Source organism: Amblyomma maculatum, chromosome 3 (genome assembly GCF_055883805.1).
Source record: "Amblyomma maculatum isolate TAMU_Amacu chromosome 3, ASM5588380v1, whole genome shotgun sequence".
Taxonomy (NCBI): Eukaryota; Metazoa; Arthropoda; class Arachnida; order Ixodida; family Ixodidae; genus Amblyomma; species Amblyomma maculatum.
In genome coordinates this window covers 119,098,379-119,123,778 of record NC_139346.1, presented here as the reverse complement: position 1 = coordinate 119,123,778, position 25,400 = coordinate 119,098,379, and the positions used below count along the sequence as shown (strand labels likewise).

The following is a 25,400-nucleotide window of genomic DNA, read 5'->3' as shown; positions in this document are numbered from 1 at the left end:
AATCTGGCTGCATTCACTTTCCTATCCTCCTTACAGTCCTGTCTTGGCATTATCTGGTTTTCCTTTTGTGCTTCAGGGATTCATATTTCAGGAAGGTGAGAATGTCATTCGTCCTATGAGGACATAGCTGCTGGTACAAAGAAAGTTGGTTTGGTTTTATTTTATTGGGCTTAACGTCCCAAAGCCACTGAGGCCATGGGGGACGCCAAAGTGTTGCTAGAAATTTCGACCACATGGGTTTCTTCACAAAGCATGCATGCCCTTGGCCAGTGACATTAAGCCAAGCAAGTTGACCGAGATTGTTCTGAAAATTACCGTATGCCTGGCAAACATGCAGTTACATTCCGTGTGCATTTGAGATATTTTGAGAAAAAAAATGTGTTTGAGGTAAAAGTTAGTGCATTGGTTTTTGAACACCCATTTTTATATGTGTGATTTTATTTTTGTTTCATTGCATAGGGCAACCTTGGCAAATAGCAGAAGCAAACAGTGCATGTGTAAAGCTGTATCCTCATCGTCCTCCTTTGGAACAGCCATTTGAACAGCTTTTTTATTGTTTTCCAAAATATTGAAAGATGCTGAGTTTTGCAAGTGCCTCAATTATGGGTATGTCATTGCCCTAATGAACATTCTCTTCTTTCGTGGCTGTGCATCTCAGTGTGACAAAGCACCTCATTCTGTTTTGTATTTTCTTGAAATGCAAGTGTTAAAGCTGTCATAGCCTTCAGTTATAATACTGCCATTTGTTTTGTATTTTAATCCATTGGTCAACTGCCTGCTCACCAATCTGCTCATTTTGCGTTATTTTTGCTGCTATTTCAATTTGTTCTGTCATAACTATTCAGTTATTTATTTATTTACAATACTTTACAGGCCTTTGGGAAGGCATTGGTAAGAGGGGGACGCAATATAGATATACTGTATGCATAAATCAGTGCCATAAGAAAAGTACAGCAAATTCCACACAAAATAAACAAGATTATTTTAAGAAAATATTAGTTACTGCATGCCAACAGTTACAGCCAAGCAGGAAGAACAGTGGATCATGGAACAAAATATTTAATGTAAGAAAAGATACATGAAAGTATCCAGGCAGTAAAAAACAAGCATATCTAGCTAATATCTATAGAAATGGAAAAAGCAAGCAAGCCAGCTACAACATGAAAAATGGAAGAAAAAAAAAAGCTAGGGACAACAAAAGTTACAACTCATGAATACCGATGTAAAATTGTTAAGTGCAGTTGTCAAAGAAATGTTTTGCTAGATGATAAAGTAAAGTTACATGTTTGTGGTGCAAGGCAGTGTGGTTTGGAAGATTATTCCACAGGTGTATAACATGCGAGAGCCCAGAGAAGTTGAAGGCATGAGTGCTGCCATAAGTGCATGTGTAGCCAAAGTCAGTGTTTGAGCTGGTTGACTATAAGAGTGTTGTTGCCGGCGCAGTAATGGCGACTGTCCTCTGCTGCTCCGATTTGCATAGGGATAGCACCATGATATAATAGCGAAATGGCATGAAGAAAAGGGAAGCAAAGCCTATTTTAGACAGGTGCAATGCCTTTTTATGCTACTTCTCACAGCAGTCAAGTGAATAAAATAGAGTGGGAACAATTTCGCATGAGTCACAACCACTGCAGTGAGGTTTCAAAATGTAGGCTGCATTATAAGAAAAATTACCCTTTGTTGGGGCCTGAAGCAAATTTTTGAGGTGGTAGTGGTGCTTACTCTGCACTGTCTTTTAGCTCAGTAACTGCATCAGTGCTTCCAGCTGCCCCCCCAAACACACTCACATCTCTCTTTACAGTTTTACATTCTTTTCAGTTACGGTCTGTTGGTTCGTGCGTGTGCTGTGCTTGAAAAATGCCGTGCGTGCGCCGAGCCCTTCGAAAACGGCATTGTACACAAAACGACGTTTGCTGCACGGCTTTCGAGCTACTTGCCACTACTCTGCGGTTTGCGCTTTGTGCTGATATGGATGCTCGACGGTACTGTGTAAACTGTGAAAGTACCTGCGTACTTTCACGGCAGCTGTCAGTTCGAGAGTACCTTCCTGTTTCGGTCGAGTGAACATAACTTTTGTATGTGATGGGCTAAACACTTTATCACCACATCGGGTCTTTTTAGAAAAAAAAAAATTAATTTGATGCCATGCAAAAAATAAAATAAAAAGTACAGTACAGCGGCAGGTTATGCTTATGAAAAAAGGCACACCATATGCAACTGTGCCTCATGATATAGACTCTTTGGTGTACCTAAGGCACATTGAGCATACAAACATAATGGGTTAAAAAGAAAGAAAAAAATTAGAAAGTTATTGTAATTACAATCTGCTTTCTTCCTGCATAACTTGGATGAGTTAAGTTCATTGACAACTGCTTAGACAAATGATGTGATGTAGGCTTTATACTGACATAATGCTGTTATGGAGTTGCACACATTACATCCCGTACTTGTCTTTGACAGCTCTACTCTTACCAGACTACATGCCAACTCAATTTTATTGGTATTGAGTAACTATTCAGCTGCATTTCTTTGCCAAGGTGCACTAATTGAGATATTTCCAATGCCATCAAAATCAGATGTCTATGCACATGTAGTTGCCTATTTGCTGCTTTAATTTTGCCGTGACGCCCACAATTACTTGCCTGCTGAGTGATATCTATGGTGGGCATGTGCGAACCTTATGTTTTTAAACAATGTAGGATGCATTACAGATTTCTTTAGTCCTTGTTGCATTTGCTGCTCATCTAAATTTGTTTGCACCTTACACAGTGATCAACTGGGCTGTCTGGTGCACATATCAGTTCACATTTGTTGTATGGTCACCACTGTACATGGTCTCGTATCACATTTGCAAAGATTAATTACCTTATCTTTTCATCGTGTTAAGCATTATCACATGGTTATTGGTTCTATAATGCTGATGTTGATCCATTCTGAAAGCTCTCAGGCATGGATGTAACATCTGACTTGTTGACACTGAGGTCACATGTAACTTAATCTGAATTCCTCCTTTTCCTGCTTGGATTGGATTTGTTGTTTGCATTCACAGATTCACTGCTCTGCTTTGCACCTATGCAGACTGTTACGTTAGCATTGCAGGATAAGGCTATAACAGAATGGTTACAATCGAAGCGGGTAGCTTAATTCATTTTGTGTAATGACTAGCAAATGAGCTGCTAAACCTTGCAGTGGTGACTTACTGCTAACTATTTTAACGTAAGAAAAAGTGATTTGGGAACCAGGGAGTGTGAGCTGAAGGACTCAATGTGCCTCACAGTTCATGGGTTCACAAAAATATTGTGCACAGTGCAATGAATGGTATGATGGCACTTTCACAGAGGAACAGCCATGTAATTCAGTCTGTTTTACTTTCCTACGCAAATACAAAAAGCCTTAAAAGCCCTCACACACTATAATATAAACCTCGGTACCACAGTGGCAGTTTTGTTTGCAAGCATTGCTGTGCTTATTAATGAAAAATACCTGGGTCACAGGGCCCCAATAGGCTGTTGTTTAACCCCTTCAGGCGCTAGGTCCACATATGTGGACGCGACCCAAATTTCCCTATATCTTTCCATGGAGCGCGAATTTCTGCCTTTGAATTTGGCACCCGTAAGCTTTGGACCCACCCTGTCGAGTACATGGCGCCATATCTTGTTGCTACAGTGAAATGTTTTTCTAAACAGCAAGCAAAGATGAACGTCGCAGCTTTTTACGCCAGGACAAATCAGTAGCTCTAATTATTGCATGCCTCTTTCTAAACCGATGCCTAATAATACTATTTCTTGTAATGAAGGTGTCAATAAGGGAATGTAGATGTTATATGCCAGATTTCGTTATCTTAGACATTGAAAAGGTTCTTCAGTGGACTTTCAAAGTTTCGCGTCCACAAATGTGGACACGGTGTCTTGATGCCGAAATTGTTAAAGTGGCCGCGGCACTTCGTTATTTCGTGCAGAGCAGTACGTAATACGCTTATTTGCGTGCAGGTGTCATAGTCTTGAAAGCGCAAGGTATTCTGAGACGAAAACACGCTTGATTTTCTTCATATTATACTTTCTTATGTCGGACACTTTGCACCTCGCAAGAGCGAGATGTCAGGTTAGTTGGTATTGCATACCTAAAGAACAGCGCTGGGAATGAGACGAAATACAAAGAACGAAGAAGAAACGCAGACTGTGTTTCTTTGTTCCTTCTTCGTTCTTCATTACCGGAGCAGTAATGATGGCAGCAACCATACAGAGTAATTGGACATTCTGCAGATAAAAAAAGAAAGAAAGGTAATGCGAAAGGGGAAAGTAGCTGATGAAGATTGACTAAATGCAGATCTACTGAAAGATGATGAGCAGATTTTGCTTGAAAAACCGGTCACATTGTATATGCAATGCCCAAAAACTTCAAGCACACTGCAATCTTGGAAAAATGCTTGCATTATCGCAATGCATCAGAAGGGGGACATCAAGTACTAGAATGACTACAGACCGACCTGCTTACTGTCCATTGTATTTACTAGAATAACTGCTAACAGAACCAGGAAAACCCGAAATCACCCGAAGGACCAGGCTACTTAACAAGATTACATGTCCAGTCGGCCAAGTATGTGATGGAGAAATGTACACAACATAACCTGCCCTTACATACAACCTTCACGGATTTTGATAAAGCATTTGATTCAGTTGAAACCTCAGCATTCCAGCAGGCATTATGGAGCCAGTCTGTAGAATCATATACAAAGTTACTGAAAGATATTTATAGTAGAGGCTGCACAGTCACTATAATACTCTATAATTAGAATAATAAAATTCCAATAAGGAGGTGGGCATAGTAGCACGCTTCCTTCAATAGTATTTACCATGTGTTTACGAGCGGTATCCAGAGATCTGGGTTCAAAAGAGCTTAGAATAAAAGTTAAGGAGAATACCTTAAAAATGTGCATTTCACTGACATTGCCTTTGTAACTTAAGGGATGAATTGTTTAGAATGATAGTGTTCATAGTAGAGACCACACATCCCAGTTTAGGCATGGCAGTTTTGCTTTCACAGCCCAGAGCCTTGGCATTTAACAACTTGCCTGCTCGATGATATTTTGTCCCTCTTTAGCTTTCTCGAACGAAGCTTTGATAAGCAACTGGCTTTTTGAACCATCTCTTTTGAAAAGGCATTGTGATAATCACCACAAATCCTTTCCTTCTTTTTTACTTTTTGGGTGCTATACAAAGCGTGTAAAAAACCTCGCCTCCGTAACTTGTCCACACGAAGTCCATCAGTGCTGCAGCATCACACCAACGTTGCCTCTCAAAACATTGGTCTGCTTGTGACTCAAAGGCTGATGTTGTAGTTCACTTTACTTGAATTGTCCGCCCAAGATCCATAGTCATACTCTAATATCCCTCGGCTGCATTTATTGAGAGTGCTTCACAGTGACCTGTTTGAGGTTTGAAGGTTCATTGCGGTGTTGGCGACAGAGGTGCTAAAGAAAATATGTATGTTCAGATGTTGTGAAGGTTCAGCAAGGATTTCATGAGTTCGATAAAAGAACAAATAGCTTTTTCGTGGATGGAATAAATGTGAGACATCTAAATAATCTGACTGCTTCTACTCCTCAGCTCCCAGTCGCACTTTGAAGTCCATAGAATATGGTCACATTACAAAATAGTCCTGAGGCAGGCTAAGGAGGACAGTGGGTCTAAAATTATATAAGCAGAAAACTAATGTTAAGCAGCCTCGGAAGGTAGCAACAGCTTAGGATAGGTACCGAAGCCTTGGAAGTGATAAGGGCATACATCTAGTTAAGGCAGGTAGTGGTGACAGATCAGATCCACACCACAAAAGAAAAATATCTTGAACAAGAATAAGGTGCGGCGCATCTCACAGTGGCTCTCAGATTATGAATAGAAGTTAACGAGTATTCCTGAAGAGGAAGGTATTTAACAGAAGTATCTTACAACTATTCACCTATGAGGTAGTAAAATGAAGGCTAACGCAAATGCATTCAACCTAAATTGATGACTATGCAGTGAGGAACGGGAAGGAAAAGGATAGGCGCAACATTAGGATATAGTAAGAAAGCAGAGTGAGTCGGGGAGCATATACGATGTAGTTGAATTTAAGAAATGGGCAGGGCATGTAATGCGAAGGCAAGATGGTCCATAAGCGTGAAAGGCTGGACTCCCAGAAAAGGCAAGCAAATATTCAAGTGAACAGATGAGATAAGGAGACTGTAGCTGGCACAGGACCAGGTTAACTGAAGGCATATAGGCCAGTCCTTTGCAATGCAGTGGGCTTCTTTAGGTTGATGATAAAACTTGAGTCCCAGCCAGTGTTGTATTGCTCTCATATAATTAACTTCACAATGATTTGTCTCGCGCGTCTATATTGAAAACACCAGAAGTGAGCAGCATCAAATGTGAGATGCTTGAACAGTCGCATCTCACCCCCCTCCCCCCCCCCCACACACACACACAAACGCACGCACGCACGCGCACGCACACACACACACACAGCAATTGATTCCACTTTCCACACAGCAGATGGTGTGTAATTGCAATGCAGATAAGATTACTCTCAGCCGCAAGGAAAATTGGAAGCAAGTCACAATGACTCGGAAATACTTTGTCATTTCTTCAGCAGTGTACAAAAATATTCCCCATATGAAAATTAAAAAAATAAAAAAAAAAATAAAGCGTTTTCCCAGTTGATTACATAGTAGTCTGGCGAGTGAGATATGCACGAAAAAGTGTAAGGAAACGTTTTATTGCTTTCATGCGTGTACATGATTTGTGAAAGAAGAGAAGAGGAACAGTGTGAAACCTTGCCCAACCATGAAGTCGCGTAAATTATCGCGTAAAGAGCGGTTCAGTATATCGTTCGTGCTGCGCGATGTTGATACTGCCAGAAGTTGCACGTGAGTATAGCCTAGTTCAAAACTAGTGCGAAGTACATTTTCTTAAAACCGAAAACCCAATGCGCATATAAACGGTTTGCATTCAAGGCAAGCTGAAATTCGTTCAACATTATCTGTCACCGATAGCAAACACATTCTAAAGCAGCTAGCGCTTGGCGCTTCCTAACGTAAAAGGAAGCGACGCTAACGCCTGATACGTCTGGTCTTTAGGAAAAAACACAGTCCCATCGTGGCATGCTTGCAATGCTATGTATTGTAGAGCGAAATTCTGTAGCATCACTACAACAGTGTCGGGAAAGAATACACATGCTACGAAAGTATGTTCGGACCTTGGCATGAATTAAGGGATGGCCATATCACAAAAACCGTTCAGCAGTTGTGCTTACTTGAAACACTCACGAGGCGCCGAGTACACCATCAAACAGCGCACAAATAAAACGATCGCGCACTATCGCAGCTACGTTCTCGCAGCTGTGCATGGGCGAAGCCATGGCGGCCATGGCGACGCCGGCTTGACGCCAGCGGATGACTTTGTTGACGGCTTGAATCCGTATCAAAATCCAACTTCCACTTACATTAATCCAGGGTAAAGAAGGATATAGCGGAATGAGCGACTCGACCGCATTTTCCATGCATTTTTCTTTGTATTCATATAGCTGCCGGCGTTTTTATACTCCGCTCACAAAATGCCGTTGAAAACACCGTATCACCTCCGTATGTAACGAACTGCAATCGTCCTGATTCCACGACTGCGCTCCGTCGTTTGTCGGCGGGAGGCGTTACGAGGTTTTGTGGACCTCGCGCTCCGTTTTGACGGAGTTTGCATTTTGCTAGGCGTACTTATAAAGGCGTCGCATTCCAGAATAACCTCCATCTCGTGCATTTCGTGTTTAGTGTGCACGACGAGCTTTCTGCCGGACATCTCGGTTTTTCGCGCACCTTGGCACGAATACGACAAAAGTACTACTGGCCCAAGCTTGCCGCTATGGTTCAGCGCTTGCCAACGTCGGCAGATACCACCTGTCAAGCCGGCCAGCATGCTGCAGCCTATTGTTCCTCCGCGAGTACCTTTTCACCAAGTCGGTATGGACTTGCTCGGGCCATTTCCTACGTCATCATCGGGCAGCAGGTACATTATAGACGCCACAGATTATTTAACCCGCTATTGTGAGACGAAAGCTCTTCCCAGCGGCACGTCTACTGATATTGCGAACTTTTTCATCTTTAATCTGGTCCTTCGTCACGGTGCCCCTGCGATCGTTTTAACTGACAGAGGCACGGCATTTACTTCAGCTCTAACCAAGGAAGTGATGCGGCTCAGTGGCACTTGTCATCGCAGAACAACAGCTTACCACCCTCAGACGAATGGCCTTACTGAGCGACTCAATGAGACCATCACCGATATGCTTTCTGTGTACGTCAACGAAGATCATAAGAACTGGGACCAATACTACCGTATGCAACATTTGCTTATAACACCGCCGTCCAGGAAACGACCCGCTTTACACCGTTTCGTTTGGTGTACGGTCGCTAAGCTGTTACCATGCTGGATGCAATGCTACTGCCAGATGTTGCCCAACCATCGATTGCCGGTGCCGACCAATTCGTCCAGCATGCCGAGGCCGCTCGCCAGCTGGCTAGACTGAGAGTCCGGACACAGCAAGGTAAAGATGCTCGACGGTATAACCTTCGTCACAGGGAGGTAATTTACAACCCTGGCGATCAGGTTTGGGTGTGGACACCTGTTCGCCAGCGGGGTCGCTCCGAGAAGCTTCTGCGACGCTACTTCGGCCCGTACGAAGTACAACGCAATTCAGCGACGTCACCTACGAAGTGACCCCGCAAGGAACTGTTCGCTCATTCCGACGGCAAGCACAATCAGAAGTCGTACATGTCGCCAGGATGAAGCCCTTCTACTCCCGCTAGGTCAAGCTACATGTGTTTTTTTTTTCTTTGCTTCCTTTGACTACTTGATGTGAACGCGCATCCTCGCCGACTATGGTTATCCTAAACCTCGCCACTCGGCATCGGGACGATGCCTTTTCCACCGGGAGGGGCAATGCCGCAATATCATCGTACTGGCGCCGCCATGTGGCAAGCTCGGGAGACTGGCACGCGCTCGTCTTCTTCGCTCTCGGTGCTCACCCGCCAGTCGGTTCCGTGCCTGATCTTGCCGGTGCTTTTACTTAATCCTAAGTAAACCTGCTGAACCAGTTTCACTGGCTTCTGTGACAATAAATTAATTCCGACGACGCCTGGAAGAAGTGCAAAGCCGTATCAGCTATAACTGCAGTCGCTATTAAGGAGGCTAAAAACAACTTTTTCAACCATACATTACCGAGTTTGCTCAGAAGCAACCATGCGAAATTTTGGCAAGTAATTATCCCCAAGAATAGCCACGAGATTCCTGTATTGAAAGATTTGGGCGGACTTGTGGTGGCTCCAGAGGCAACGCCTGATTTATTTAACAAGCACTTTACAGAAATCTTTACTACCGAATTAGTGCCTTTTAATTTTCTTGAACCTCTGAGGCCATTAGTTCTTCATCCATCAGAACCGGTCGTCATTAACGTAGCTGGTGTTTCCCGTGCTATTGAGCGATTGTCACTTAATTGCAGCCCTGGTCCAGACGGTATCAACACTAAACTTCTAATACTTACAACACACGTGCCTGCTACCATAGTAACTTTCATATTTCAGCAGTCTTTAGATACCGGATGCATTCTAGATGACTGGAAAACAGCAAACGTCAGCCCAGTTTTTAAATCCGGTGACAGCAAATCTGCGGAAAATTATCGCGCCGTATCATTAACCTCGATTTGTTGCAAACTACTTGAACATATTCTTTACTCGCACATAATGGCTCATCTAAACAACAACAACTTGCTTATTGACAACCAGCATGGCTTTAGGCAAAAGAAACCTTGTCAAACAGAATTATTCGAGCTCGTAACAGATCTTTATGAATCGGTACACGAATTAATATATACTGACGCCATATTTATAGATTTTTCAAAAGCTTTTGACCGCGTTCCCCATAAAAGATAAATGAAAAAAGTTAATAACCTTCAGCTGCAACGGGACATCACCCGATGGATCGAAGAATTCTTAAGAAATCACTTCCAACGGGTTAAAATTAGAGTATTCGTCTAACAGTTCACGCGTCATAACCGGAGTTCCACAAGGATCAGTTTTAGGGCCTCTGCTATTTTTAATTTATATTAATGACATAGCGTTTAATATATCATCTAGCGTAAGACTCTTCGCTGATGATTGTGTAATTTATAGAAAGACAGCTGACCCCACTGATGTAGTTATCCTACAGATTTACTTAATGCATCTAAATGAGTGGTGTCACATGTGGCAGATAAAAATTAATATAAAAAAGCAAGCTACTGACCTTTTCCACGCGCAATAATACGCCTTCTAATGTTTACACGATTAATGGCAGTTTAGTGGAAAGAACAGATTGCTGCAAGTACCTTGGTGTTTTTTTTTCAGTTCTGATTTAGGCTGGAGCGCCCATATAGATTATATCGCGAATAAAGCATTTCGAAAACTGGGACTCATTAAACGTCGTTTACACCTTGCCAACTCCGAGACAAAATTTCACGCGTACACTACTCCCATAAGGTCAGCTCTAGAGTATATGCCTCCATAATATGGAATCCAAGTAGTCTGTCATTAATTAACCGTCTTGAGTCTGTCCAAAATAAAGCTGCCAGGTTCACCGACGCAAGTTCTCCCGTCTATCGTTCTTTCATTGCTTATATCATGGTGACTGCCCATTTGCAGCTAATCGCATCGCTCCTGCCCATCATATTTCATCCCAGACTGATAATCTCTACAAAGTACAGCGAATATTCGCAAGACCAATATAATACCTATAGAAAGGTGGAACTCAATGCCGAGTGCTATAGCTACTGAAACTTCTTTATCACAATTTCAAATAAAACTTTCAGGACACCTTGGTTGTCTGTAAACACCGTTGTATTGTTTCCACTATTGTCTTCTCAAGCGTTACGTGCTGTTCCCTGCACACCTATGTATCCACTAGTAAATGTAGTGCTGTGTACGTCGGTCTCTATGTTGTGTATAATTCTTAAGTGCATTTTTGTTAATTACAGAACACCAATGTATCCACTAGTGAATGTAGTGCTGTTTACTTCGATCTGTACGTTATGTATAATTCTTAAGTGCATTTTTTGTTAATTGCTACGCGTGAAGGATATGTATTATGCTGTTTTTATGCCGCTCCCCCCCCCCCCCCCCTATGTAATGCCCACTTGGGTTTTTAGGGTATATAAATAAATAAATAAATAAATAATGCCCTGGACATCCTTATGAAAATGGGTTTTGAGTTTATGGTTTGGTCTTAATGTTCTCCTAATGAGTAGAAAGGAACTCAGCAGACATTCAATATCTTCTGTGTTTTAGCAACAGCCTTAAACCAGATTTTCAATTGACATTTCACATTATTTTTTCTTGTTTGAAAATCAAAGTTGTTTTTTTTTTTTGTGAACTGGTAATGTGTGAGCAAAGAATGTTAAAAGTCAATGGAAAGTATGATGTTTATTTTCTAGGTCATTGCGACAACTCATTGAGAGAACACGGTGTGTTTCAACTTGAAACACTGCAACCTGAGCAGTTCAATATAGAAAAAAAATATTATCAACGATCACTACAAGTGCATTACTACTACTGCTTGATAATTTTGGAGGACGTACACACAACGAAAAACAACGTATTTTTAAAACAGTTTAATGAATGCTACACCCCGCCGGGGTGGCGCAGTGGTTAGGGCGCTCGACTACTGTTCCCAAGGACGCGGGATCGAATCCCGGCCTCGGCGGCAGCTTTTCGATGGAGGCGAAAAGCAAGGCGCCCGTGTGCTGTGCGATGTCAGTGCACGTTAAAGAACCCCAGGTGGTCGAAATTTCCGGAGTCCTCCACTACGGCGTCTCTCATAGCCTGAGTCGCTTTGGGACGTTAAACCCCACAAACCAACAAACCAAACCAACCAATGAATGCTACATGCCCTTGCATTACTACAGGACAGGAAGGTGGCCTGAAATGATTGAATTCAAAACTAAGCAATGAATTGATCATTTGATGGAAATGTGCGATTACATTTCCTTTCACACATGCTATGTTTAGAAAGTAATCACTCAAAAGGATACAAGGAAGAGAGTAGTTCCATGAGAGAAAAAAAAAACATACATCATTTGCAATGCATATTTTGCGTGTTTCTCAAGCTTTCTAGCTCCTTCTATAGATTTGCCGAGCCCTCGGTCATCGCATCGCTTCCCAAAATGTTTACATACAAATAAGACTTAGTTACCAGCAAAATAGTGTTGTCGCTGCTACGCTTGCTGGTATTGAAGCTTGGCCGCACTTTTTTCCTTGAAGGCTTGTGCTATAGCTCCATGTTCAGCGAAAATTACGCCCATGGTAGCAGAGCACCACCGAACAGCCGGCGGTGCCAACTTTGCCAGTAATGCCAAACTCGACATGGTAAAAAGGTTCCACTGCACAAAATAGTGCGCATAGGCATCCAGAACATTATTTGCAAGTCATGGGAGCAGGCAGAAAGCTCGAATGGCGAAGAAGTTGTAATTGAGCTGCAGCAATGGGCCTGTACACATAAAAAAATGCTTTGAAAGTCCCAATCTTAGGAATGCAATCTTGAGATAACATGCAAAAATTTTTAGAGCATGCCCAGTTTTCGGCCTGGCCGAAATAAAGTTTTGTCGCCAAAACGTATCTCAGCCTCAGGTACTCCACTGTGCTAGACATTACATCCAGCGTTTTCACCGAATATTTGCGCCTTTTATTTGGTCATTAAATTTTGAACCAAATCGCCGTGATAACCTACCCAGACCTGTTTGTGCAGGGGGGCTTGGCTTAGTGCATCCAGATGTAAGGCGGTTAGTTGCCCGTTTCTTCTTTTTTAGTTATGTTTCACATCCAATTATTAGAGCATTCCTACAAGTTAATTTCATGAATCTGCTTCCGGACTTAGTGGCTTCTTCAGAATTTAGTGATCGCCCACAGTTACTAGGATTTATGCAGGACGCTTATGCTTCGGGGAGGTTTTTGACAGTACGATTCTCGAATGAGTATTTATATTCTGTTTCGGGCAAGATACCGTAAAAGGAATTGATAGCAATGCTTTTTCCGCCACCACTGTACCGTTCTTTATACTTTGGTCGTAAGGGTCATGATGTGTTAAAGATGGTGCGTAAAGTGCAGATTTTCTCCTTGCACGAAAAATGTTTCTTTAAATTACACATGGCTCTATAGGAAACATAGTTTTGTATCTTCTGTAAACTTCCCTCTGTGTTATGTGCCTGATACAATTGAGCACTCTTTCATTATTTGCAAAGACGCAATTCTCTTTTGGAACTTGCTGCATAGAACTCTAATCAAAGACTTCGTTCTAAATTCATACAGTGTGCGGTATCTTGCTGCTACACAATCTGTTTACGAGCCATATGACATGTTTTTTTTTTCTTATTTGACTTCATAGCTTGTGGAAGACACGCATGTTGGATCGCAACGCTGAACCCCCTAGACTGAATTTAAGCAGACTGCTGCTGCACCTGAAGGATATTTATGATGAAAGTGACTTTCAACCTGATTGGTTTTCGCTGTCACACGGTGTTTACCTTTGCCTGCCTTTTAGTTGTGTTTTCTTTTGTGCAACTCCGCAACGGCCGAGTGCTTTGTAAATGGTCTTTGTACATAACAGTTTCTGTACATAACCACGGGTAATAAATATCATTTTAGAAAAAAATATTGCGGCCTGGCCGAGTGGTTAGCGTAGAAAGCTACGGAAAAGCGAGATAGTTCTGGAGGTTTTTTTTTTGCCAATCTTTTCCATATTTTTTAGTTTTTTTAACGTAGTTGAGGTGCCTCGTTAATTTTTAGCTTGTACTTCTTATCCGAGGCGTTCTTTTTTCTCTCCGGGCGACCAGTGCCACCAGTGCGGCGTGTGAAAGTATGCCGCGTCCCAATACGCCCAGTCTACAGTGTCATACTGGGCCCATAATCAGGTATAGCACTGGGGCGCTGGGAACCAGCGGTACTGGTTTTTGTTCCCTCGGCCTGCCAGCTTTGTGCCTAATTATGGCCCTAAAAGCAGACTGTAGGATGCCTTTAAAAAAAATTATCGCCCGAACTGCCATTCGAAACCGAAATACGTTTAGGAAGCGGCACTAAAAAAAAGCCAGAAAAGCCACCGATAGGTCAGTCCGATCCGATCCGAAGTCGCCAGTGGCGGAAAGTTGCGACAGTGTCATGCTGCCTTTGTTGTCGTGTGGTGTGATTGGTAACGCTATTTCCTTACGCTATCCTGCTATTTTGTTCTGTGTTTCTTTGAATGGGCCGCAGAATAGACATGTGACATGTGCACTCTGATAAACGTTCTGAAGTACATGATATAGTGGTAAATAGGTTCAGTGCCGTACACCGCTTGCACCACACCATGGAAACGCCGGCATCAACACGGAAGAAGACAATGTACTGGCGTGATTGTTTGAAGATGTGAGTACGCTGCTTGAAATTATTTTTATATAATATTGCTATTGAATGAAGTACGCGTTGTTAATACTGTTGCGCGTGGTCTCAAAATTTCTTCGTAATACAAGCTACGAACTCGACCCAGCCTGCTTTATTGTGAGGGTGAGCCTGTCACTCTTCAGGACAAGAAGCGTGAACATATGGGCGAGGTGGTCACACATAATATATATATATATATATATATATATATATATATATATATATATATATATATATATATATATATATATATATATATATATATATATATATATATAAAGAATAGAACATACCACTCTTAACAAAATGAACGGCTCGTACACAACAAAATTCTAAACTCATTAACAAAATGTTAATACAGGTATGTACACTAGACGCATTTTTCCTTGCAAGAAAAAAAGAGATGAATACAAGTATCGAAGTGGGAGGAGATTAGCTACTGATATCAGACAAGGAAGCATTGAACACTTTAAATGGACTTCAAAGGACAACGTAATGGTAAAAAGGAGCACACAACTGTACTACAGCGACATAAATGAGACATTTATTGATAGTTCATATTTAAGAAGGCATTCACAAATATATGCATTCCTGTAAAATGAATTCGGCACAGTTTACGTCGGAGTAAAAAATATTCAGCACAAACAAACGCAGCAAAAAATGAAAAAAAAAAAACGATACATTACAGGAACACAAATTTCAGTTCATTCGGGTTAAAATCAAGAATATCATTGTTACCCTTTAAGTATGTGTTGAGTATATTAGGAATTCGATATTTAAGTGTCTGAAATCTAAAATTAGTCCGGAAAGAATGCACCTTTCAAAAACCTCGAGATTGCGTGTGAGGTAGCAGGATGGACCATTCGTGGCTAATTCGGCGAGCCTTGTTGAACTGTTGCATTTAGCTTTCTTTTTCCTGATCAGCCCAATGCATAGGTGGTAATTGTACATGTGTTGAAAACGCATTGTGCGAAGGTTGTGCATTAGAGAGTATATAATACAGCCATTGAGAACGTGTAATATCTCTAATAATCATTCACTGTAATATCCTCAACTTCCTTATGTTAGTTAGGGTAGTAGTACTCCGGACCAGGCTGCAATATTCTAATTGAGAGACAAAGAATTATATAGGAGTAACAAAATACTCTTAGAGTGGAAATCTCTATGTATGTACTAAATGCCGCTAATCGAATTGAGCTCACTTAATAATAATAATTGTGTCTGTTCCAGGATATATGTTCCGTGAAGATCACTCCTTACGTTTTAATTTCCCCTCCCCACGTATAGGATAGCCTAGTGGGCATCGCCTGGTTAACCTCCCTAACTTTCTATTCCATTCTCTTAGTCTCGCCTAAATTGAGCGCTGGTGTTCTAACTACTGTGCCAGCTGCTGTGTGCCATTTTAGCCGGATATATCTTCCACTGAACTATTCAACTACTGGTCCAACTCAAGCTTGCCTCAGCCATACAGACAGGTCCTGTTGAAATAAAACAGTCAAATACAGATGCAGCTTCAATTTATTAAAGAGGTCGCGAAGAATATTTTATACATACTGCGTAAAACCTTACTAAAAAGGTCAGGCCTGAGCTAAAACGCCAGCACAGATCGCATAATACTGACCTTTTGTTTAGAGTTTGGTCTTTATATTTCTTTACATTTCATTAGTCTCTCCAAAACAAATGAATGAATGAGAAAAGAGAGCAATACAAGCAAAGCCTTTTCACTCATAAAGCAAACAGGAAAATACAATACAGCAGCACATCATACCATGCGGTGTAAGGTTTTCTTTAAAGCAACATAATTCATGTGGCAAGGCACTAATAGCTGACAGACTAGCCTGCTCAAAAGGTCGCTGAAGACGTCAGCCTTACATTCTGCCGCGGCGTCTCTATGTTCGATGAACGATGAACGCTGGTGCAAAGGACTGCAGGTGTAACAAAGCAAAACGCGTGATTTTCCGTAAAAACGACTTCATTGAATCCATGCTTCTAAAACGTTAAGCTAGCAGTCTAACACGGTTCTTTGTTTAGATTTCCTAAACCTCCCATAAAAAGCTCTCTTACAAAAATGAAGGGCTCGCCGCTGTACATTACACATAAGAGAAAACATCAAATAACTCGATCCGTGTCTACCATGCGGTGTAAGGTTTTCTTTAAAGCAACATAATTCATGTGGCAAGGCACTAATAGCTGACACTCTAGGCTGCTCAAAAGGTCGCTGAAGACGTCAGCCTTACATTCTGCCGCGGCGTCTCTTTGTTCGATGAACGATGAACGCTGGTGCAAAGGACTGCAGGTGTAACAAAGCAAAACGCGTGATTTTCTGTAAAAACGACTTCATTGAGTCCATGCTTCTAAAACTTTAAGCTAGCAGTCTAACACGGTTCTTTGTTTAGATTTCCTAAACCTCCCATAAAAAGCTCTCTTACAAAAATGAAGGGCTCGCAGCTGTACATTGCACATAAGAGAAAACATCAAATAACTCGATCCGGTTCCTGTTATCTGTTCACATACTGACCAAAGAAATAACATAATAAAAGTTAAAAAATGAGAACAAATAAATGCAGTGGTACTTTAACTAACGGCTGAAACGTACTCTCTGCCCTTTGTTGCGTAAAATGTTTCGCCTTTTTACTTTTATATTGTTATGGTACACAGTCACGGAGACGATTACGAAGTACTGGGCTAGTGGAGAAAGTGGAGAGAGGAGTATACTTCGAAAACTTTCTTTGTTACCCAATTCTTGGCCGTTACCCCTATGTGCAATAGGTATGTAGGTATGTGCAATAAGTTATTTTAACAACAACAACTACGCTGCGGCTAGACTCTGGTTGTCCTGCGAGGGTGTCCTTGACCGTGAACTGTTGCGGCTACGACGTGACATCGCCTAGTAAACATCTCGACGGGCCTCGTAACATCTTGTTGGAGCGTCCATTGTCCGACACCAATACCACAATCTGAATCTCCGCAGTGGCTGCCAGCTCGGTGCCAGCACTATGCAGTCCAACGCAGCTACATTTTTAGCGGCACAACCAGTGCCCACTGTCATCGTGGCGCAGCCTCGTGATCTGGGAACCTTTTGCGGCACCGAACACACCAACATCGAAGACTGGCTCCCTATGTACGAGCGAGTCAATAAGCACTGCCGATAGGACGCAACATTGATGCTTGCGAACGTCATTTTCTACCTGATTGGTACGGCGCGCGTCTGGTTTGAGACTCACGATGAAGATCTGACATCTTGGGACATGCGCAAAGCGAACCTTAGGGATCTCTTTGGCAAGCCGATCGGACGCAAACTCGGCGCTAAAAAGGACCTGGCTTTGCGAGCACAATCGTCGACCGAGTCATATCTGTCGTACATTCAAGACGTACTAGCTCTATGCCGCAAAGTGAACAGCGCCATGCCCGAGTGTGACAAGGTGGACCACATTTTAATGCGACATCTTAGGAATTTCTGACAACGCTTTTCACCTTCTCTTTTGCAAAGACTACGACGGTCGACTCCCTCCTTTAGGTATGTCGGCGATTTGAGCAAGCTAAACATCGTCGTATTGCTCCCCGCTTTGACCGCTTGCCAAATACAGTTGCTACGTCTTCGCGCGAAGATCTGCCAACACTGCAGCAGCCGTCCCATCAGCCAAACTTTTCCAGGACTGTTCGCAGAGAGATGGAGGCAATGGCACCCGTCACATTCACACCTCAGCCGGCGGACTCTACTATAGCACTGATCCAAGCTGTCATTCGACAAGATTTCGCGAATGTGGGCCTTAATGCGAACGTAAGCCTCAGTTTTGATCAGCCGTTCGCACAGCCATCTGCCCAACCCATGCTCCGGTGGGAGCTGCTCCGGCTCCGACTGCGCCCTTTCTGATGCGATACCCCAACGCTAGCCAATGCTACCGCAACGCAGAAGAAAGGCAGACCTTGGACAACCAACCCATCTGCTTCAACTGCTCACGTGCCGGCCACACTTCTCGCCATTGCCGCAGCCGTTGTGTTCCGCCAACTCGACCACGCTGCTATTATGATCGCAGCACCGCCTACGGACTATACCCAAGCTCTCTCCGTGATACTCCCCCTCTCGTGACTTTAACTCGCCATCCCCGCGCATGTTCAGCCGCTCGCCGTCTCTCCAGACCCGCCGTTCTCGCTCGCCCCAACCTCACCAGTCCTCGTCCCCTCACTTCTCTGGCCCGCTGCCGAAAAACTTAACAATGCAGCTTCCCAAAGTGAAGCTGCATTGATGACCCGGCCCGAAAATCCTGTGCTGACCCTCGCTCATCGCCCCAATCTTCTAGATATCTCTGTGTAGACGGTGTCCCTGTTACCGCCCTCATTGACACTGGTGCCCAAATTTCCGTCCTCAGCCCTTCGTTTCGACGCCGACTCAGAAAAGTTGTCACACCCACCTCTTCATACGCCGTTCGTGTCGCCGATTGAGGCATCGCTGCCCTCGTGGAATTGTGCACTGCGCGCGTAAATATTTGTAGTCAAACGTTCACAGTGTTCTTCATTGTAATCGACCGCTGCCCTCACGATGTGAATCTCGGCATCGATTTTTTAACGGCCCACTCTTCCCAGATTGATTGTTCAAGCGGCCTCCTTCGCTTTGACATGCCTTCCTGCTCCGACCACATAGATATCAAGACACGCCTCCGCTCCATGGAGTTTGTTCGCCAACCGCCCGAAGCTGCCATGTATGTTCCTTTGGCCCCGTTTTCTGCTATTCCTGTCGTTATTATACGTCACTTGTCCAATCACCGATGTTGTTCTCCACCATAACGTCATCCTCCCTCACACTGTCGTGACCGTTACGGATAACAGAACCTATCTTCCCGGCTTTAACTTTAGCCACTTTATCCAAGTTTTGCCCCATGGCATTGCACTCGCGGACTTGTTTCAATCAGCTGACTGCGAAGTATCTGCCCTCCAGCCTGTGCCTCTGTCTGAGCCCCTAGTATCAGTTTCTCGTTCGCCCCTTTTACTCCCATGATAGCGACGGATTTGACACCTGAGCAATCCAGTGCCCTCTCCCAACATTTGTTTCATACAGCGACATTTTTGATTTTGGAGACCGATCTTTGGGCCAGACATCTATCGTTAACCATCGCATTAATACTGGTGATGCCAGCCCCAGTCATAGAAGGCCTTATCGAGTCTCCCTAGCTGGGGGCCACGTAATACAGAAGGAGGTGGACAAGATGCTGACAAACAATATTATTGAGCCTTCCTGCAGTCTTTGAGCGTCCCTGTCGTTTTAGTCAAAAAGGAAGATAAAACTTGCAGATTCTGTGTCGACTACTGCCTCCTCAATCAGATAACTAAAAATACGTTTATCCGCTCCCAATAATTGAGGACGCCCTCGACTGCTTGTATACTGCCTACTATTTTTCCTCAATCGACGTGCCTTCCGGCTACTGGCAAATAGCTGTCGACAAACAGGATCGAGAGAAAACCGCATTTGTCACCCATGATGAACTATACCAATTCAAGGTCATGCTTCTTTGGCCCCTGTAACGCTCCTGTAACCTTTGAGCGCATGATCGACTCGCTTCTCTGTGGCTTCAAGTGGACAACGTACTTAAGCTACTTAGATGACGCGGTCGTGTTTTCTCCCACGTTCACAAGTCACCTTCAACGGCCTTCTACGATACTGGCTGTCTTCCGCCGCGCCGCGGTCTTCAAATCAATGCAAAAATATGTAGCTTCTGCCGGCGCAAGATCAAAATCCTGGGACATTTGGTTGCGCAAATGGTGTGCTGCCCGGCGCTGAAAAAGTTCGCGCAGTCCTCGAGTTCCCTACACCACGTAATACCAGTGATGTGCGATGTTTTCTCGGGCTGTGCTCCTACTTCCGTCGCTTCATTCGGAATTTCGCTAACGTAGCGCGTCCCCTTACCTCCCTTCTGCAAAAAAAGTGAATTTCTCGTGGAGCCGTGAGCAAGCTCAGTTCTTCACAACGCTCATTAACGCCCTCACCGCTCCTCTTGTCCTGGCGCAGTTCAACCCGTCTGCACCTACAGAACTGCGCACCGACGCTAGCGGACATGGTATTTGCGTCATCTCTGCCTCTCGTGTGATTGCCTCTGCCAGCCTTCTCTTATCTCAATCCGAGCGCAATTATTTCATTACGGAGCTCGAATGCCTCGGACTTGTTTGGGCATTGACCAAATTCCGCCCTTAATGCTTGGGCGGCCCTTCAGCATAGCGACGGACCATCAAGCCTTGCGTTGGCTGTCTTCACTGAAGCACCCTGCCGGCCGCTTAGGTGGCTAGGTGGCTAGGCCTTGCGATTACAAGAATACATGTTTACTGTTGTGTACAAGTCAGGCCGCCTATTCCGCACCCCGTTGACCCTCCTGAACTTCCTGAAAATACTGCTGACGACTGCGTTTTGTCCTTCTCGGCTTTCTCCACATCGGCTTGGAAGAGAGTCGTGATCCTACCCTGTGCCCCATTATTGATCACCTGCGCAACGACAGCATCAGTATTTTTGTGCTGCTTAAATACACATTATGCCGGCGTAACATGCGCCCAGGTGGTGTAGACCTTTTGCTTGTTATCCCGACACATCTACGATGTTCTTGCGCACCTTCATGATGCTCCTACAGCAGGGCACCTGGGAGTGTCACACACATACAACAATGTTCGACGGCGATACTACTGGCCAACCCTTTACCGCTCTGTTCGTCGCTACGTCGCCGCCTGTGAGCTGTGCCAGAGCAGGAAGACACCGTCCCTTCACCCGGGTGGGCCCCTGCAACCACTCGCAGTTCCGACTGAGCTCTTTTTTCGAGTTGGTCTCGACCTGCTTGGGTCATTTCTCACATTGACTTCAGGGAACAAACGAATTGCCGTAGCGACCGATTACGCCACTCGGCATGCCATAAATAGAGCTATCCCCACCAGCTGCTCCTTCGACATTTAAGGCTTTCTTTTGTATGACTCCGTCTTGCTTCATGGCGCTCCTCGCAAACTTTTCACTGATCGCGGCTGCTGCTTTCTTTCTAAAGTTGTACATGACCTTCTTCGCTCATGTGCTATGCGTCAGAAATTCACCATGGCCTACCATCCACAAATGAACAGTCTAACTGAGCGCCTTAATCGTACACTGACCGACATGATGTCAATGTATGTTTCTGACCATCACCGTGACTGGGACGTCTCTTTACCCTTCATAATATTCGCCTACAACTCCTCACCGCATGATACTGTCGGATACGCTCCCTTTTATCTACTCTTCGGTCGCGACCCTCTACTTTCCTTCGACACCTTACTGCCTCTTGGCGATTCATCCTGCAGTTACGTTTCTGATGCCATCGCCCGCGTTGATGCCGCCGTCATATTGCTCGAAACCGGCTTAGTGGGTCTCAGCGTTCTCAAAAGCACCGTTACGATCTCCAGAACCATGACACCTACTACCCTCCTGGCTCCCTCGTACTTCTCAGGCTTCCAGCTCGACGTGTAGGCATGTGCGAGGAACGTATGCCCCGCTACGTGGGCCCTTACCGGGTCTTGCGACAACTTACTGGCGTTACGTATACGAGATTATTCGTGTGAACCGCAAGTCTCCTACAAACCGTCATCCAGACGTCGTTCATGTCGCCCGTCTCAAACCTTACATCTCACGCTCGCTTAGGTAGTCTACGCACCGGGACTGTGCTTCTTCCGCGAGGAGGGGGGGGGGGGGGGGTATTGTTACGGTACGCAGTCACGGAGACATGACGAAGTGCTGGACTCGTGAAGAACGAAGACGCTGAAACTAGCCTCTGGGTGCTCCGTGAGTGTGTCCCTGACGGTGACCTGTTGCGGCTACGACGTAACATCGCATCGTAAATATCGCGACGTGCCTCGTAGTACTATGTTGATAATACGATAATACTTATGTAATTGCCTCAAAATTATTAAACCTAACTTAATGCTTTCAATACGTTTTTTAAAGCTTTTTATCCGCTATATAATCTAGAGGTTAGTTTGTGAAACTAAACAGAACAGCACGCTATGATGACAAACTCGAAAGCCCTGCAGGTACTTGGAAATGTTTACATTAAATCACTAGTTAGCGCATATGCGTTCTCACATCTGCGTCACTATGGTGTTTGGATCTGTAAGATCTTAAAACTTGATTCCTCGTGAACTTGTCGACCTAAAACTCTACCTTTTGTTGCGTTGAGTTGTCTAAAGTCTTAAAACCCAAACAGCATATCATAATAGCTGTTTACTTTGGGGAAACTATATATTTTCTCCCCAACACGTTCCAAACTAACGATGTTTAAAAACACCATATAACGGGTACGTGGGGTAATGACTCCATGAAAAACGTTAGTACAAACTTTATGCATCGAGAAATTGGTTGCATTTTAATGAATATATATAGATGTTTTTACAGGTGAGGGCGCCGTTCATGATGAATAATTCCACTTTGAATACTTTAGTCGATGTTTTCAAGCGGTGCAGGCCTCCTGTTATTTACTAGAGAATTAGGCATACTTGAGACAGATATTGCGTCAGTGATACCACATAAGCTACAAGATGATCAAAATCAGGGCCAGTTTTCTGAGCCTGCGTCATTATCGAAGGGTTGCTATCTCACGTGAACTCGAGTCATCTGATTGGTCTAAACTCCGGAACTAGGTGTTGCCACTGCGGAACCGGAAGAGGTGGCAACATCATGTTCTGGCGTTTCCACCAATCGGATTACTCGAAGTCAGGGATATAGCGACACTTTCAACAACGACGCAAACTCGGAATACGGGCCCAGGTCGCTGACAATGGGGATTATAACCCAAAATTTGACGTGGTGATAAAGATGACAAAATATATTTCTCTTGCATATATGACTTGCCCATAGCCGGAATTTGAAATGGAAAAATGGTCGTAATTTAACAACTTATCCCCACTAAAAAAGTAAAATGTGGCTTGAACACACGCAAGGATGAAACGCAACACACTAAGCAATACACTGTTGCGTCATGTGTTGTGTTTAATCTGCCCCCTTGCGTAGCCAGAGCATATGTCCCAACCAACTGCCAATTTGTTATCATCGTAAGCGTTCATAAGGAAGGAACGCGCAATTTGGTAACTTACATTGAATATTTCTTAAAGAAATATTCAACTTCCATGCATAAAATAAGAGACGTCGCCTGGGGCAGCGCCGGTGGCCCCTTATGGCATAATAGAACTTTGCGGGCATACAATTGCGTTGTTGATCTTGGTATCCCCGTCAGTAAATAATTCATCAAATATTTTCCTTAAAACCAGTCTTCTCAAGGTTCCATTTGATCTCCGCAATGCCACCGCCGCTCATCTATATGCTGCTCTTCTGCTTACAGTTGTCAGTGCCAGAAGCGCTCCAAGTGCGCCGTCGAATTACATAAACGCTCTTTTTAACGTAATGGCCTGCCGATTGTGAATTGGCTTCTGAACTGGCAGGGATGGTAGGTAGTGCATAAACAGGCTTGCTAATCTATGAGTAGAAACACAGACCGTAAACTCAAGGACATTACTTGAATTCTACATTTGGTGTCAGATAAATGTTTACGCCAATTCAACTTCTACTGGAACTTCTTCATCGCAGTATGATCAGTATCTCACATGCAAAGCTTTAATGTGCTTTCGTTGGAATGATTAGCAGAAGCAGGCAGGCCAGCTTTACCAAATTCTCGTCAGACGGAATGAGGTGCTCCTTGTTGACCATTACAGTTTGGCTAAAAGAACATTACATTCAGCTTCGCCATTTATATTCCATATACAAAATAGAACCTTGAATTAAACTGGCTAATCCGAAGAATAACTAATAACTGCAATTAACGTCCTTTAGGGTCTATATGTTAGCCTTAAAAGCGCAATAATCCATTCTTAACCAGCGCAATCAGCTGAGTGTTCGATTCCGTGGTGTGTACGCTTATCACTGCTATGTTAGGAGAAAACAGGCTCTGTGGCAGGCTCAGGCTGATGTTTGATACTAAATAAAATTGGATTCAAGGTTTAAATAATTTTTAGCATATGCCGTCTACTTGACAAGAGTAATCATTCGGAGCTCTACCAAGGCAAGCAGTCTGTACACACTAAACACAAGTTCACCGAAACCGGAGTAAGTGGCTTGTCCTCTAACGCCTTCCCTAAATGAGGTTCTATTTAGAACGCTGGATTAGACTCACAATTTACCCAAAGGAAAGGGTGGATTTGCGAGTGGCTACGGAAATTCATTTGGGGTAGATTGCCATTCTCAAAAACGAAGAAGTTACAGCATCTAGCGGAAAGTGATATGGTGTACATTTTCATTCCCAAATATACGGAGCACTTACGATTGCTATCCTGCCTTTCCCTGTACTATTAGGTTCCATTATAATTCGAAATTACAAACGCTCATCGGCGTCCCGTGTAAAGGTTCATTTCTGTCGAGTAAGGGATACGCTGTGCGAGAAGGCTTCGTGTATGTGGACGGCGCCATCACCTCATCCCACCGACATCCTGAAAGACGTAAAGGCAGTGTTCCGATGCACTTGACCTTTGGTGTTCTCACCCTGTTCGTAAATTATAGGGGAGACTGCTTTATTTTGTAAAACTCTGCATGCGCAAAAGGACATAGAAGGTAAGGTATGTCAACTTCGTATATTCTGCCAACATCATTTATAAGTAGTGCAGCAAGGAACAGAGCGAAGACCCCAAAAGCAAAGCACATCAGATCGCTGCCTTTGCGTCCTTCTGAATGCTAGCTTTGCTACAAGGTGATGTCATACATGCCCACGACGTCCCAGCCACGTGCAGCCTATCACTGTATAGAGCGGGGAGAAAAACGAGATCCTTGGCGATAGTTTACGCTTTCTAATTACGAAATTCAATCGAAGCTAAGACCAGTTGCGATGGCTGCCGTCTAAACATCCCATATTAACCTTCGACCCCGTTTAATATGCTATAAAGATACAAAAGC

The 25,400-nt window shown here is 43.8% G+C and overlaps 1 protein-coding gene across 1 annotated transcript in view; it reads left to right on the top strand.

Annotated features, from left to right (window-relative positions):
• The window catches only part of LOC146195818 (uncharacterized), a 95,138-nt gene that overhangs the window by 2,796 nt on the left and 66,942 nt on the right, over positions 1-25,400 (top strand). Inside the window, exon 2 of the mRNA XM_084596871.1 lies at positions 77-95. Coding sequence (XP_084452997.1) covers positions 77-95 — 19 coding nt within the window. The remainder of the gene's footprint in view (positions 1-76; positions 96-25,400) is intronic.